Source organism: Syzygium oleosum, unplaced genomic scaffold (genome assembly GCF_021117445.2).
Source record: "Syzygium oleosum isolate NSW1041296 unplaced genomic scaffold, Sole_v2.1 Sole_v2.33, whole genome shotgun sequence".
Taxonomy (NCBI): domain Eukaryota; kingdom Viridiplantae; phylum Streptophyta; class Magnoliopsida; order Myrtales; family Myrtaceae; genus Syzygium; species Syzygium oleosum.
In genome coordinates, this window is record NW_026607517.1 from 1,460,851 (window position 1) to 1,477,619 (window position 16,769).

The window sequence follows — 16,769 nt, forward strand, 5'->3', positions numbered from 1 at the left end:
CTAATTAGCGTATAGAAGGCCAAAGAAAATCCCAGCATACATCAAAACGAGCTTGGGCCGTAGCTATATGTCGGCCCATCCAAAAGCAATCTAGGCCCAAACGCAATTGCCGTCCAAGTTCCCTTCAGGCCCAAAGCAAAACCCTAGCGTTCCGCCGGCGCACCATATTTAAGGGCTCGCATCCCCTCGCTCTCGCTCCATTTTAGCGTCCTCCGTCTCCTGCGCCAGTAGAGCTAGGGTTTCTGCATTCTCGCCGGCAGGAGTCGACGCAACCATGGCGGCGCCCATCGAGTCCGTCCAGTGCTTCGGGAGGAAGAAGACGGCCGTCGCCGTGACCTACTGCAAGCGCGGCCGCGGCCTGATCAAGATCAACGGCGTCCCCATCGAGCTGGTCGAGCCGGAGATCCTCCGGTTCAAGGCCTACGAGCCGATCCTCCTCCTCGGGCGCCACCGCTTCGCGGGGGTTGACATGAGGATCAGGGTCAAGGGCGGCGGCCACACCTCGCAGATTTACGCCATCCGCCAGAGCATCGCCAAGGCCCTGGTCGCGTACTATCAGAAGTACGTGGACGAGCAGAGCAAGAAGGAGATCAAGGACATCTTGGTTAGGTAAATTGTCGAAGCCTTCGCTTTTTTCAGTCGAGTTGGTAATGGTAAGAGGGTGATCGAAGTATTGCATTTCGAAGAGCCTGAGATTGTGGCTCAAATTCCAGTGTGGCATGATCTTCTAGGAACTGTTTTGTCGTGGATTTCTCAGTTTTGATGTGTATAGTCTGTCCTTGAGTTGACGAGGGGAGGTGGGTTTAGTTTGATATGTGAAGGTAGATAAAAGATTCAGCCTTGCTGCTACGGTAGGAAGAAAGTCTGCAAATTTATCCTCATTGGATGTTCGTTCATTTCGTAGGTATGATAGGACTTTGCTTGTGGCTGACCCGAGGAGGTGCGAGCCCAAGAAGTTTGGTGGACGCGGTGCTCGCGCCAGGTTCCAGAAGAGTTACCGTTGAAGGGGAATTCGAGGAGGGAGTCGACAAGTTCTTCCTTATATTGTTCTACTTTTGTTTATGTTTTAGCTTCTGGTTTTTGAGGACATGGATTCAGCTGAAGTTTCGATTTGATATATTGATGAGTGTTTTGGCGGACCGGCTAGTCAGTGCTCATTTTTGTTATTTTAGGTACTCATCTGTTGGCTATAGCTGGTTGAAAGATGAATGCATGATTCACTTCCAAATGTGCTTCTCCGTGCTTGTCTTGCTTCAATGCTTTTGCTGTAGTCCGTCTACTAGACCGAGTAGATTCAGTTTTCTGTGAGTTGGCAGTGGGAGCAAATGCTTGTTCGTTACCGGGATGTGGAGATGGTGCTCATAAGGTCGGATAGAGGCTCGCTCTGCTTCCGATGAGCAGTATCTGCCACTTTATAGACTCTGCATTACTATCCAAATCAAAATTCTCTAGGTGGTTAGTGTGCTCGTTCGAGTATCGGTTTTGGTTTCGTAACGGCCTCACCAGGTGAATGGGTGATAATGCCCCATTGCAAAGGATATGTAATGTAGAGGGGGATGGATGGGTTTCAGCTTGGGCATGTTAGGTTCCAAGTAGGTCGGCCAAAGTCGGATTCTGGCCTCGCCACGAGGCATTATTCTGTTCTTCTATTGATTTAGCTTTCTTGTGCTGAATTTGGTGTTCTCCCATTTGCATGGGTGAGTAGGCGAGTTCGACACGACTATAGTTGAATCAGCTTTATGTATAGCAGGTGATTCGTAGGTTCTACAGGGCGGTCCTTTGCAAATACGCATCCTTTTTGGCTCGCGAATTCTTTCCTTCATTTGATATATCCTTGCCTCGACTCCAATCTGCAATGAGTTTTAACTCCGAAGAGAATTTATTCTGGATCTGAATCTGATTTTTACTCTTAAAATTTTCTTTGAGAAATTGCTTCTCCCCAGTGGTCCAGATCACGGTTGTAAAGAAAAAACCCGAACAGGCCCAAATTGACTCGAAAATTTTCAGGTCTTTTTGGTCGGATCTCATCCGTGCGACCTGACGGAATAACCCATTACACACTAGAAGTAAGCACTGTTGCTCCCAGAGCGTCAAGCCCTCAAATGCATCGTTTCCTTCCACAACTTTTTCCTTGAGATATGCACATCGTCTCCTTCCACAACATCGTCTCCAAATCATCGATTATGTAGCTCCAAATCCTCGTGAACATGAACACCTTCGTTTTGGCCCTCGACTCCATCCTACTCCTCGCCTGCACCTCGATCGCCATCTCAGTCTTGCTCTTTGCCACCGACTTTGACTCCGCCATCCGCCTTTGTCGTCACCCTCGAGGAAGCTCCGATCTGATGGGCTCGCCACATTGTGCCACTTCAAGGAGAACCCTCCCTCCATCGTCTATATCACCAATCTCGCCGACAAGCAAGGGCTCTTACCATCTATCGATTAGGCTTTCTATCTCAACTGCAGAGAGAAATAAGTTGGATTTAAAGACAATACCACACCAAAGGGAGAACGGGGAAGAAAAAATTCAATGAAACATGGTCATAATTTACTCCTTTTGTTTGTCGTGAAAACTGAAGTTCACAAATATCCCAGAAATGGCACTCCACATTACATAATGAAAAGAATAAGAACAAAGAAGTGCAATCACATTATCAACGCGGGTGAAAAGAAAAGGGACAATTGACAAGAGTGCAGAGTCAAGAGCAAGAGCAAAACAACTAATGTAACCAAAAGAATCTTAATTCCGACCAGCAACAAAAATCTTAACTCAACACTTCACCTACAAATGCCAAGTCAGAAAGTCTCAGATCAAAGGATAAAGCGGAGTATGATTCACTATCCACTACCTATGATGAATCGGGAAAAAAAATACAAGACAAAAACAGAACATGAAAATCCAAACCAAACTGAATTATCCTATTCGGTTTGGGTTATATTTGGGTCGGGTCACGATGTTTGTGCACTCTTCATGTTTGGATCGGGCCAGGCATAAGTGGAGGCCTGAACCGTTGACACCCCTAGTCTAGGTTGACTTGTAATATTGGTGCGTTTGGTTCAGCTTTTCAAGGGGCTTTTAGCCTCCAAAGCCCCTAAAGGAAATGCCGGATTGTTTGACAAGCCTTCCCAAGGGGCTTTCAAGTGAAACTTGGCATTGGGCTAAAGTAGCTTTAGAGATTTTAAGTTAAAGACATTTGCATTTCCTTAAAGCCCATTTGCAAAGCCGAACTAAACGCATCCATAATGGATGCAATTACAAATAAAAGATCAGTTCTTGTGCGAGACCTACGACGTTGAATGATTTCTCTATTTTTGGATAAACTTGTTATATGTCGAGGTACCGTAAATTGATACTTTTAAGAATGTTTTAAGAAAAGAGAACTTACTGCGTTTTTCCCGTATAGTATTGCTCATCGGTTAAACGTCCATCGAACAGTACATATAACAAGCGAGTTATTTCATGATGGTGGCTGCTTTATCCGGATTATGTACAACCAAGCTGGTATGAGTTGCATCTGAGAATGGTTTGTCGAGCTCCTCCGACTTTACGTCGCTTGGATCTCAATTGGCATCAGCAAGAGAAACTCATCTATGGCAGGACTCTGCAACTTTCTCTGTGGTTTGTGCTCTGCTTCCCTATCAAAGGGGGATCATGTGGCATTGTCCCACAAGGTGCAGTGAATAGTTAACTTTCAAATGAACGCTTGCTAATTCCTACGACTAGGAAGTCAGGATGAACGTCTGGTTCATGTCCTTCGTTGCCCCAGATCGAAGAGTGCGTTTGATGGGCTGTCCATTGCTGCCTTTTCTCGGTATACATCACTTAACAAATGGATTCCTCAGCTGCCCATCCGGATTTATTCATGCCGGACACATATCCTATTTCGAGGATGACCCTCTATACGGGATAACTTCGAGCTCTATTATCACCCTTTAATGTTTCGAAAAATTTAGAAATCATCATAGGTGTAATATTCGCAACTAGCAATCTATTGCTTCGAATAACATGACTCAAAAGTTACTTGCAATGTTACATGACAATCTATCAGTGATAAGCGTACGTAGGGTCCAAAAAGTTCATTTCCTTGAGGCGCGGACCGTTTGAAAGATGAAAACGATATTGATATATTGGTCTCTTAGTTTTGCTAAATTTAAAATTACGAACTATGGTTAAAGTAGTCATCCCAGGATTCACTTTGCTTTTTGTTTTGGGCCAAAGGATTCACTTCTGCACGAGTGGCGGAAGAACTCGAGATAATACAAAGAAACTGATCAATGAAATCATAATAAGAGAAATCGAGAGCATTAAAGAGAAACGGCAATAGAATTTGGCATTTCATTATGAATCCTGCTTCTTAACTCAAATCAGCTCCTTTAGTAATAGAATTTGCTTAATCCATAACAATTTCATGGAAAAGAAACAGCAACAAGATATGCATAAATCTCTCTCATTTTTTTCCTGGGTTCTACATTAAGAATGAACCCTGATCATAAGGTCTTCAGATTAGATGCTCAGCTGATCCGACGGCAGAGAGTGATGCCATCACCCACAGGGAGCATGCAGATCTCGATCCTAGGATCAGCGGCGAGAGCCTTGTTGAGCTCCAGCACAAAGTCCCTGTAGTACCTCACGTACTTCCTGAGCAGGGCGTCCGGCGGCGCGACCACCGAGCCATTCCATAGGGTGTTGTCGTAGCCGATGAGGCCACCGACCTTGACGAGCTCGATCAGCCTCTTGTGGTAGTTGAGGTAATTGTCCTTGTCCGCGTCCACAAATATGAAGTCGAATCTCCCGTGCTTCCCCTGCAATGATTACCCAAGTCACACTCCTAACGGCATCCATAAATTTTGCAATGAAGTTCATTTTCCTCCACCAAATAGAGTCAATGTTATCAGTAAAAACATCGATATATATCTTATGAGTGCTTAAGATGGATCTATGGGTTTAGGGAAAAATGATGCCCCACCAGATTATGGACTTTAATCACTAATTGATTGTTGTCCCCAGTAAATCATCTTGTCCTCTCATTGCAAAAGATAGTGTTTGGTGTAGAAATGGCAAATTGTTTCTAAAAGGTTTGCGACGACATTTCAGGAATCTCCTAGGAGTTATGACCACCGTGTATTTAAATGGTATCTTCATGGACGCAAACGTGGGACGAACAGTGATGGATTGATATTTATTCGGTGATCCAGGAACATTGCTCTCGATGAATCTCTATCATCAGATGCATATGAGGGCTATGCATTGAATAACTTTTGTGTTAGATCCAATAGTCGAGATGCATTAGGAGCAAAGATTCTTAAGCACATAATAATTAATCGTGGAGCTGAGATGCTCAAAGGAAGGGGTACTCACATCTTGGATCAACTGATCAAGGACAGGCAAGGCAGGGCCTTCTTTGAAGTCAATCTTGTGGGCAACACCGGCCTTTTGGATGACCGGCAGGCCAAGTTCATAGTTCTCTCTGTTAATGTCCATGGCCAATATCTGCACAAAACAATCAATGACCACGATATTTTCAGAGCCATACGCTTTCATTTTTGACGAAGCGGTTCAATGTTCGTGAATTGTGTGGGAAAAGCTTCTGGTCTGAGATTGAAGAAACTTAGTTGACTTGGAAAAGAACAAATCGAACCGACCTTTCCATCATCAGGAATAGCAAGAGCGGTGGCGAGGAGAGAGTAGCCAGTGTAGACACCGATCTCCATGGTGTTCTTGGCGTTGATGAGCTTGAGAAGCATGTTCAAGAACTGTCCTTCGTCTGCTGAAGTTGTCATTATGTTCCTATTTTTTCAATTTTCATTCCAAGAAACGAAGAGTGTTCAGCTCAGGAAACAAACTCGTGAATCAGACAGGGCATTTAATGCAGTGTGATCTGTTTCTGTTTCTGAATCTTATATGAACTCACCATGGATGTTTTGCTGTTATGTCCCTGAGCTCCTTCATTGGCTCAGGCTCTCTTGGGTACACACTGGTCTCCAAAATATACTGCAAAAGGAAAAATGATTGAAGATCAGAGACACGAAACATCAAGTTGAAATTTTTGATCGAGCTATAAGACAGAAGGGAAAGAATCATCCATTGATTCTAACAAAAGCGATAAAGATTCGCACTCACCTGGTATAGGGCATCGCTCTGAAGGAGAGACTTGTGGCCAACCTCCTGGTGCCTCCCGGCTTGGTTCTGGGTCTCCTCTGCATTGGTGGCCATTGATTCAATCTCTCTCTCTCTCTCTCTCTCTCTCTCTGTTCTTAGGAATATTGGAATATGTTGGGATCAAGAAATGTTGCAGTTGACCTAAGTTCTATGAACAGGTATGATGCAACAACGTATATAAGGACAGTGATGGTCCGGTTTCGACCGGTCTGGAGGGTATTGGACCGCCTGCCAAAAGGTACCAAGTCCAGGGTTGGTGAGCTCTACAGATCTCTTAATCTTGGACTTGTTTATTCTCTTTTCATTACCAGAGAAAGATTCTCATTGGGTTTGGTGAAGTTACTCCAACAAAGGTTATAAACTTATAATCATTAAAGGAGACAATCAAAGGGAGTCGAGCGACCTAAATTTCGTTTTCAAAAACCTTGTTTTTCCTCTAATCCGAGAGGAAAGTCTAGGGCCAATGATGAGCTTTCTGATATAAACATTCTGTGTAATGAGGTGGATGATTGCGGAACAAGATATGGTGAAACGTGGTGGGGGCCTGCCAAAAAAGAATGTGGAATCGGTCATACGCGAGTGCAGGAACAGAAGGTTGATACTTGGTGCGGAGTTGGTGAGGGAGGGTGACATGTTTGGTTTTGAGCCCCACACCATTTAGGTTGGTGGCCACCTCCTCCTTCGGCCTTGTACAACATTGGCAATTCCCATGTAATGAGCAGATGGGTCCAAGAAAACTGCCCTTTGCCCATAATTATAAAGCTCATAAGTTCGACATCGGCTCTCTAAGTACGTCTGCTGTCGTGGCGTTCGCATCGACACATCTCGAGCCGAGTAGGTTCGCTTACGAGCGGCCGACAGATTCGAGCATTGATGCATCGAGGCGATCCGATATATTCCGCCGTGTATCCGGTGGTGATTGGGCGATCCGGACAACGATCCTCTGTCGTCTGGACCAGTTGATGAAGACTCACTTTGGGTACTTGCCCCTCTTCTGCTTGAACAAAATTGGCGTTCGCTTCAAGTGATTTAACGCAAGATTGAAGAAAGCGTGAGGAAGTGGATAATGGCGTGAGGGTCCAGTTTTGTCCTACCTAATGCCAGCATTGAGGCCGACTTGTCTCTCCATAGGAAGGAAAAAGGTTTAAGTGGGGAAATTCACTTTTAAGTTTAACCTTAATAAAAAGAAAAAAGACATTTTTGGTAAGGGTCGTGTTAACGTGATACCAATATGTTATATGAGAAAAAATTTTCAGGTTTTGCAATAATTATTACTCGCGATCTGAATAATATTTGCTTTGGTCAACAATTTCGTTTTTATAATTATATATCATTATTATTTCCCCACGATCTCCCCAGTTTTTGGTGAGTGCCTTGCAGAGAGGAAACAAGATGATGGTGACATTGGTATCCGATCTCTTTGTACCTTTATAAATGGGGATAAAATGTTAAGCAGGTCCCTAAACTATCTAAATTAGTCGATCCAATCCTTGAATTCGTTTTTTGTTTTTTCCAGAAATTGAGTCCCGTTAAAATAGAAACGAAAATGTTGACCTGGTTCGACACGTCAGTGCCGACCGGACAAGTTGGTGCTCATGTGTAATTGACTTTTATTGACCGGATAAAATATTAAACAAATTAAAAAACCCGAGAGAGAAGAAAAAAGGGAAGCTCTAGGGGGCAGCTGCAGCAGCACCGCTCACACGCCCAAGAGGGCCGTTGAGCCTTGCCTGACATCTCGGAGGTCGAGCCACGCTTGGTAAGGTCGCGTCATCCTAGTAGATCTAGCCCAGGTCGCAGAACACAAGCCGGATCTAACCTTGGTCAAGGTCGCATGACCCCAGCCGTGGCTTGGTAGGGTCGCGCGTGGAGCCATTGACGTCGGGCAAGAACCCCGGCGGCACCTCGCCTCCTCCCCGTCTATCCTTTCTTCCTTGGTCTTTTGACATTTATTTTATTTCTGGAACATTCTTTATTTTTAAATTATTCTTTCGTAAATGTCACATAGGATGCCATGTCAGCATTTCTGTCCATAATCTTGACGGAATGACCAACTTGAAAAAAAGAAAGAAAGAAAAAACACATAATTTAGGGACTCAATAGTACAAGAAAAGAGTTCCAAGACCCGACTTAACAATTTGGTGAAGTTTGAAAATCTCTTGCGACTTTCATCCCTATTGAATGGCTGCTCATTGACTAATCCATACCATACCGAATTCATCTGACTTTTCTCCTGCAAGACTGAATAGTTTGTTCCTCTCGACGTGGAGATTCAGCAAGAAGCAGCGTGGCCTGTCCAAGATGTTACTGCCGGGCACCTAAATGAATACATTGTTCTGTATTGTTGACAACGGTGAGGAGTCCTAAAAAAAATGTTAAGTTGGCAAAGATGAGTTTCAAGCGCGTTTGCAGTTGGTCTTCCTACTCATGTTGGCAAGTAAGGTTGTTAAGCATGGAGCATAAATTACTTATAATCCGTTGTAAGAATCAGTCAGAGAGAGAGAGAGAGAGAGAGAGAGATTGGAGAGCCAGATAAAGTGAACTGGCATAAGATTTGATCCACCTACTGATAAATCAAGCCAAGCGTTTGACCAAAGGCACAGAACATGGAACAGAATGTCGCCGGGGAAAACACCAGATGGTCCGGCAATCCGTCCGGCGATCGGCTTGATTCTCAAAACAGCCAAAATTCTAGACGGGACCATAGACTAATCTGTAAATGGTCAGTGATAAAGGTGGTTTTGACTAACTAATCGACCCTTAGATATGTGTTGTGATCGTGCCAACATGTATATATAACACCGGCAGACGGTGTTGAGACTATTTGAAAGAGTGGACATGCATCGGTCCTAAAACAGTATGCGTGGCATTTGTCACTTCGTTTCACCACTTTTCATCTATAGACAGCTAATTGTCCAACAAATTCCGACCATCCGTCGATAGTATTATATAAATAGTAATCCGAGCACTCGTGTATGGGAGACTCTTTTTCTCTGCGACTCTTTCTTTCTGAACAATACATCTCACTCCCTATCTTTTTTCCTTTTTTGTTTTCCTATCCCATGAAAATAGAGTTATCTTTTTATACAGATAGCGTACAACGGCCAAAACGACATAGTATACTCTTGACCGCAAAGCGGAGATCACCCCAACCGTGAAACGGTTGGGCTAACTTAAGCATCGCACGGTCAATCGGGTCATAAAAGTCGGACGCCCTATCCCATTTGTTGTGGTGCAGATCGACTTTCTAGTGAAGCTTCGGACAGAGTTCGCATAACCATTTTAAGCTTCAACAGTTGGGTATTTACTACTGCAACCTTTTTATTTTGTTTGTGAGGGTCCGCATCATAAGACTAGTAAGTCTGCTGAAGCCAATTACATTCTCTCCCGGAGATAAACTATTCTCAAGGGAATATCCTATCACTATGTGACCTAGGCGTCGAATTTGAACTTGCACGTTCTTCGTTTCAGTTCAACATTCTGAATTTGTCTCGTACACCATGGCAAGAGTTCGGAACACGTTCCTACCGTGTCTTTGCGATTGTTATCCTAGCGGGAAACGGCCACTGAATTGTTGCATCGGTTGAGAGGGGTCATGAGGAGACCACAAAAACATCAGTTGAGGGGTCATGAGAAGACCAGCAAAACTAGAACAACATAAGCATTAGACAAGTAATGAAATCATGACGCAGTTGATGAAGAGGCTCCGCTCGATAAAGAATTAAGCGTTACCAACAATCTTTGATTCAGCACATGCTTCCGACGAGAATAGATTCCAACAGTAGAACTACCACTTCTCTCTAAAAACCATTAACCCGAGATTTTCCTGCTACACGTCCACAACGGAAAATGACCTATAGAGGGCGCTTCCTCCTGTCAGCTCTAGAAAGAGTCTTTCTTTGAGAGCAAGCTAATTCAGTTTTCGCACCCTCCAGGCAGTATGTTACTGAATCCTGAAGGAAAAAGAAAAACGTGTCATTGATTTCACGGCATCCCGGCAAAGTTGCAAACAGATGCATCTTACTCGATTCATTTCACCTTATCACGTTTCAAACAAGTTTTTAAACAAACGGGAATACATACCTTGAAATTGGGACAAGAGCTTCAAGGCTCAAGACATGGCCTTGCCCGAAAGCAGACAAAAATGCTAGCTAGAGCTGAAGGTGTAACCTACTTCGTTTTCGGGTAACACAAGCAACTCAAATCCTCAACAACTTAAACAGGAAATTAACAGTACAAGTGGTCCTCAAAAGGTTCACAGGATTGCAAGATCATAATTGGACAGATAAGATACATTATTTTGGTGTATCTCCTTCACTCATTCTTTCTGGCTTTACCTAGGCATATAAGTTTCCATGGGGATTGTGACAGGAGCTTATTCAGGAGATAGGGACTCGTATCTGTCCTGTCATTACTTATTACTCCCCTTCGACTATTCTAACTTCTAAAGCCCCTGTTGGATTATTTTCTATCACACACCTATTGGCATTAGCTTGCCCATCCAAGACCATACACAACAGATATTAGTGATGGGTGATATGCTGATCTGAAAAAGTATATAAACCAACTTTTTGTACAAGCATAACCTAATGGCCACAAATTATAGAAAGTTATTTAACTGAATACCTCTCCCAACGTCAGCACAGGTCTTCTGAGCCGCTCCTGAACAATTCGGGCAGCATAAATCAATTCCGCATCCAGTCCCATTTCATTACGCATCACGACTGTTTTCTCACTCTTGTCCAGTCAACTGCTTAGCTCTCGCTTAATGATTTTGAATCAACTCGCTCTTTCCTGACGGACTTGATCATGGTGTTTGCAGAAACCACAATGACATGCTGTGATGGACCATCATCAGATTGATCAACTTTAATTCTGGTTTCAGCTGCAACTACAAATACACTCAAGGAATCAATGAGGGACAGGAAAAGAGGGGAAAATAGTGCAATGTCTAAATTAGTTAGTTGTCTCTTTGACTTAGATCTTCCTCGTTTTCTTATACATATGTATTTTTCAATTCCTCTGGACTCGGGTCATCATAAGAAGATTGTAGCCCTTTCACTTATGTACTTACTGGTTAAAGAAAACAATCGACAAAACAGGGAAGTGTTACATATTACTCTGCTTCAATAACTAATTACCCTCGTATAACAAAGTGCAGTACGATAAAGGGTGAGAGCAACACAAATATAGGTAATATCCTATATTACCAAACAAAACAGTACTCAATGCAGATGACAGGGCATATACAACAAACGTCAAGAACAGAGGGGAAAACAAGCCATGGGATAATTGCTGAACTAAAAGTAACCATCTAACATCTAAAAGTCCTTACAAGAAAGGATCGGGTATTAATGGACGTAAAGCAAGCTGTAAAACAAGAGGCAATCTAGAAATTCCCAATCTAGTTGGTTATATAATGCTCGATACATTCTAAAGATCATACTCCTAATTCTGGCTTGGAATAAGGATGCTATAGTTCTCCCTTCCCTGTATTTCAACAAGTGCATTTAGATTTATGCCTAAGTAAACGTATCGCACCATCGATATGTTTCTTCCGTTACAGTTTATATCCTTAAAGGATATCTAAAGTTAGCAATTTCAGGTAGTCTAGTCATAGAATAATATTTCCAGCAGTTATGAAACCCCCAGGCAGAATCTGACCGTATATCATTCCAACAAAAATGCATATTCACGGTGCTGAATCTTATAGTCCCTCCAGATTATGATATTTTTACACTCAATATGTGAATCCAAAAGGGAATACACGTATTTGGATCCAAAACAGCGTTTGCAATGTAACACAAACCTTAAACCAACCGAGAACATACTGCTGGACCATTGAGGGTGAGGAAATTAGAGACGCGTCACATGCAAGATTAGATAGATCGGGGAAGCATATAGGAACGTCATTGAACTGTTTTGGCAATACGGCGTTCAAGTATCTATCTGGTAGTGGGCAAGTCCTGGTTGCTTTTCCACGCAAGTTTATGGGAGTGTTAATTGAGAAAAATATCAGAGTAAATTGCAGTTAGTTGATAATTAAATCGGAATCAAAGCCACTCTTTCTGTTCACATGGAAGAAGAGTCTCTAGTCTATTCATTCTGTCCGCAGAGCGATATAACAAAGCATCGTTCGAAGGTAAGAAAGCCATTTTTTTTTCCTTTTGAATACTCGGTAGGAAGAAAAATCTCACTATGCTGCTGCACATCTAACAGCTCTTGGCCAACATTAATGTACAATTTCGTCATAGAAAAACCCTTATTTGCAGTTTGAATTGGAAAAAAGCTCCTCGTTTCGTACTCTGACAAAATCATCGTCTCTAAAAGAGTAAATGCTGCTAAATCTAAATCAAAGAATCCGGGGAAATTCACCAAATAAACCTTCTTTACCTCTCCATTGTGGGGAAAAAGACCAAACCCGAAATGATCCCACCCCACTAAAATCAGCCGCGATCAGATCTCTCTGTCAAGCTACAAATGCACTGAGTCACTCTGGTCGTGGAAATCCTTCGCTAATGCGGCCAATGCATCTCGCACAACCCGACCTTTTCCAGAACTTACCTCCCAACCAGCATCCAGAAGACGGTGTGTCTGATGATCGTGCAATGAACTATCTCCTAACTCACTACACAATGCCGAATAGTCCTCCCTCATTAGCAGGGCATTATGAAGAATCGAACAGGCGCCAATGTAAGCAACTGAGGTCCTAAAATCCTCTTTTATTGGCCTGCTTAAAACACCCCAGTTCCTGAGACTGACAATAGTTTTAAGGGCAGGCATAAGCATCAAACTATGCGCTACATTGAAATAAGCCTCGCATGATCCTGTGGTGGCATTAGTGAAAGGCACGATCAACCAAGGAAGCAGAGGGTACCCTTCATCTCCAACCAAATACGGATTCGCATTGACCCCCTTAACATCCAGAGGAGGCGAACTCAGTAACCTCTCTTCCTCGATGTCTTTGAACAAACTAGATAGCCGGAGAACTCGTGACCGGCCCTTATCACCACGAAATCCCGCAATGACACTCAGAATTCTCGAGGTGGAGTCAACGACGATTTGCGCCGCGATAGCATCATTAGGCCCGCAATCGGCAACGATCTCAAATCTCGCACAATCAATCACACCGCAGCAATTCGGCAACCCAGTCAGCGACTCGAACCCCCTCGACACGGATTCGAGCTCGCCCGGGCTCGGGAAACCCGCCCAGAACCGGAAATTGGTGCACAGGACTCGGCACAGTTGCTTGGTGCAGAACCGAGAGGCCGACACTGAGACCCCAAACCGGCGAGCCACGTCGCAGTGGTCGCTGCCGGTGGCCAGCCGGAAGAGCCCGACCCCGAGTCGGAGCTCCGGCGACAGGTTCAGCGGCGACCCGACCGGGTCGCGGCAATCCAGCAACGGCTCGAGCAGGCCCGCGAGCCACTCGAAGGTGGAGGCCGTCATCTTGAAAGAGCCCACGAACGAGTCGGGACTCCGAGCCGGGCCGCCGCCGCCGCCGCCGAGCTCCGAGCCGGAGCCGCCGTCCGACGTTTCGCCCCCGCCACCGGGCCCGTGGTCCGGTTCAGGGAAATGGGTCCTCCTCCTCTTCCTCGAGACGGGCCGCGGCGGGGACAAGCAGGCGGCGGCGATCTCGTGGTGGGACAGGAAATGGGCGATGAGGGGGAAGAGGCCGGCGAACGAATCGAAGCCGCGGGAGGAGAAAGAACCGGGGTTGGAGGCGAGGGCCAGGGGTGCCGAGGAAGGGAAGAGGAGCAGCAGCAGCAGCATGATCTCGGAGACGAGGGACGACAGCAAAGCTGCCAACTTTCTCGATTCCATGGCTGCTTCCTTCGCTACCCTCGACAGTGTCGGAGGACGCGGGGCGTTCGGTGCTTGCTTTTTCGGGCCTCGGAAATCGAGAGCGAGAGAAGGAGAAGGAGAAGAAGAAGACACGAAGGGAAGGAGAGAGAGAGAGAGGCGCACTGGATTTGGAAAGTTTCGACCTTTTTCTTTTTGTTTTTTGTAGCGCACGTGTGAGAAGTGTCTTTGTCGGGACGGCGGGAATGATTCGGTGGTGCCGATTGCAGCGGAGTTCCCGTGAGCTCGGTTTTGACTTTCCTCGGCTCGTGGGCTGATCTCGCGGCCGCGCGGTTGCCACGTCATCCGGACTTTCCTCTTTTGTTTTTTTTTGTTTTTTCCATGTGTGAAAAACTAAAAAGTTGTCCGAAAACTAACTCGATCTGTGAATATTTGTTATTTCGGATTGTAATAGAAAGCGTCTAAAAATAAAGGGTTGTATTTAACACGCAATCAAAATCTAATCGCGTGACTTAAAACTATCGGTCGTGCACGTCAGATTTATGATGACGGCATTGTCCTTGCATTTGAGCTTCATTTCGGTTAATGACTAATTTTGTTTATACGGTATATGAACTCGATTTTTATCGGTTGTCGGTCTTTTCGAAACAAGCAAGTTAATTAGATTTTATTTCGCATTCTATACAAATTTCAAGCGGTTTTCCCGTTTCAAAAATTTGAAGGGAAGCTAAAAAAAAAAAAAAAGGAACACCTTTGAACTAGACCGCAAAGGATGAAAAATAATGTGACAAAAGCAAAAGGTACATGGAGTTTCTCACATTGAGGAGAAAATATGTACAATGCATACAAATAATAATAATAATACATCATGTTGGATCATTAAAATTTTTCTCTAATTTAAGGGGTCATACTGAACATAATTTTACTTTTTCTTAATAAATACGAGGCTAAAGTGTAATTTGTGGAACATAATTTCAGCCATCAAATCCCTTTTGAGGAGATTTGTTTGTGATATTGGAGATGGAGGGTACATTAACAAAGCCATTTCACCTTGTCAATTATTAGGATCTTGATCCAAGAAAAAAACAAAAAAGGGTAATACGGCATTTAATATGGCAAGTTGGCCCAGGTCAATTGGGGCCAAAAGGGATAGTTTATCAAGATTAACCACTAATTAACATGCATATCTGACCATTAAAAACAGAACTAGTTTTTTCCCATCAGCTAAGGACAGCCCGATTCGAAATGAATTTGAATGATTTTAACATGAAAATATGAATATAAATCCCAAAAATGAAAATATATTCTCCACAAAAGTAGCAAATTTGTATATAACAACGACTAATAATATGTAATGTCCCAATTACCTTTTCTTTTTATATCGAGTTTGAGATGAAATAAGGGTGTTTTAATCATCTGAGGAGTAAATACCAAATTTAAAAGTTGAATTTATTTACGGTATGGATTTTGAAAAGAATTTATCTACTTTTTTTTTCCGGAGATGTCAGATAACATACCTTTACAAGCAAAAATAGTTTATGCATGGCATATATATTTTTAAAAGAACTTATCTATTTTTTTTTCCGGAAATGTCAAATAACATACCTTTACAGGCAAATTCACATTACCCAAATTTCCTTTTTGCATTTAATTCTTATATATGTGGGGGGTGTGACTTGCCATAGTGGACAGATCCAAGATGTTAATGCCTCTAGCTTATGATTTCCTAATTATTTCCATTTAAGACAGAAAGACAGCTAATTTCAGGAGTGGAGTCTATTCATGTCTTTGTGCTGTTAATGCATGCGGAAATGGAAATTTCATAAGAACTCAAATCAAAATCTGATTATGTGTTTACAAATATGACTAAATGAGTCTCTGGTCATTATTAAATTGCTATGGCTCATGTCGACCGAAAGAAATTCGGCAATTAAACATTCTGTCACCCAATTCCCTTAAAAAGCTTCGACTTTATCCCGAGTCCCGATTTGGACTCAAATTTTTTTTTTATCTCGTAAATAAGCACAAACTTTTTTTTTTGGCCGCCATCAAGTTTTTGTCGAAGTATACGTGAAATGGCACTTCGAATTTTTAAGGGTATCATTGAATGGAAGCTTGACGTTGGTTAGACTTGGATCCGATTGAAAGTCTATGCTTTTTTTACGAGACAAAAAAATTTTGAGCCAGAATTGAAATCCAACCTAAAGTTGGTGTTTTTTTTATGAGATAGAAAAATTTCAAGCTAGAATTGTGATATGAGCTAAAGTTTATACTTTTTTGCAAGACAAAAGAAAATTGGGTCAGAATTGGGGTATTGGCTAAAGTTTGTGTTTTTATATATTAGACAAAAATAATTTGGGCCAAAATTGAGACCCGAGCTAAATTAAGTACCTTTTAAGGGAATTACTTGTACATTGTCCAATTAATTTTACAAATTATGCGTAAATGCGGCTATTGAAATTAATGTATTGGTTACTCAACTCGTTAAATAGTCTAGCCAATCATCCTTGAATTTTTTTATTTATTTATCTTTTTCCAAAAAGAAAATAATTGTCCACCAATTTACAACATGTGAATGTAGCAAAAGGCCTTTATTTTTTCAAAATAGCTAGCTAATTATTTTGTTTTATTGTACATAAATTCATTCAATGTGTTATTTGTCACACTGTATTTAATTAGGTGATTTCATGAGTTAGTTATTTTACATAATCAAAGACGATCCGTGATGAGATCGTGAGACACGTGACGATATATTTAAGGAATGACGGACAAATGTCTTAAAGTACTTACTTAAATTTTGCGGAAG

General features: G+C 42.8%; 3 protein-coding genes across 5 annotated transcripts; 1 reads left to right on the forward strand and 2 right to left on the reverse strand.

Moving 5' to 3' along the window:
- The first annotated feature begins 187 nt into the window (after positions 1-187).
- LOC115672840 (40S ribosomal protein S16) lies at positions 188-1,228 on the forward strand. The gene is made up of 2 exons (XM_030594806.2): positions 188-609; positions 905-1,228. The coding sequence occupies exons 1-2, from the start codon at positions 275-277 to the stop codon at positions 1,002-1,004; spliced, it is 435 nt and encodes a 144-aa protein (XP_030450666.1). The 5' UTR covers positions 188-274; the 3' UTR covers positions 1,005-1,228.
- Positions 1,229-4,261: 3,033 nt separating this feature from the next.
- Positions 4,262-6,483, reverse strand: LOC115672819 (caffeoyl-CoA O-methyltransferase 1). Its single transcript, XM_056304710.1, has 5 exons — positions 6,122-6,483; positions 5,913-5,992; positions 5,644-5,788; positions 5,360-5,491; positions 4,262-4,803 (listed from the first exon to the last, which is right to left on the reverse strand). The coding sequence occupies exons 1-5, from the start codon at positions 6,212-6,214 to the stop codon at positions 4,513-4,515; spliced, it is 741 nt and encodes a 246-aa protein (XP_056160685.1). The 5' UTR covers positions 6,215-6,483; the 3' UTR covers positions 4,262-4,512.
- A 3,296-nt stretch (positions 6,484-9,779) lies between these two features.
- Positions 9,780-14,116, reverse strand: LOC115672948 (protein ALP1-like). 3 transcript variants are annotated; one of them, XM_056304894.1, is made up of 4 exons: positions 12,554-14,116; positions 10,787-11,045; positions 10,244-10,330; positions 9,780-10,113 (listed from the first exon to the last, which is right to left on the reverse strand). In XM_056304894.1, exon 1 carries the CDS (start codon positions 13,982-13,984, stop codon positions 12,635-12,637), a length of 1,350 nt encoding a protein of 449 aa, XP_056160869.1. In that variant the 5' UTR covers positions 13,985-14,116; the 3' UTR covers positions 9,780-10,113; positions 10,244-10,330; positions 10,787-11,045; positions 12,554-12,634. The 3 variants fall into 3 exon arrangements, with proteins under 3 accessions (XP_056160869.1, XP_056160868.1, XP_030450819.2); XM_056304893.1 differs by having other exon boundaries at positions 10,787-11,051; XM_030594959.2 differs by lacking the exon at positions 10,244-10,330 and having other exon boundaries at positions 10,787-11,051.
- Positions 14,117-16,769: the final 2,653 nt, after the last annotated feature.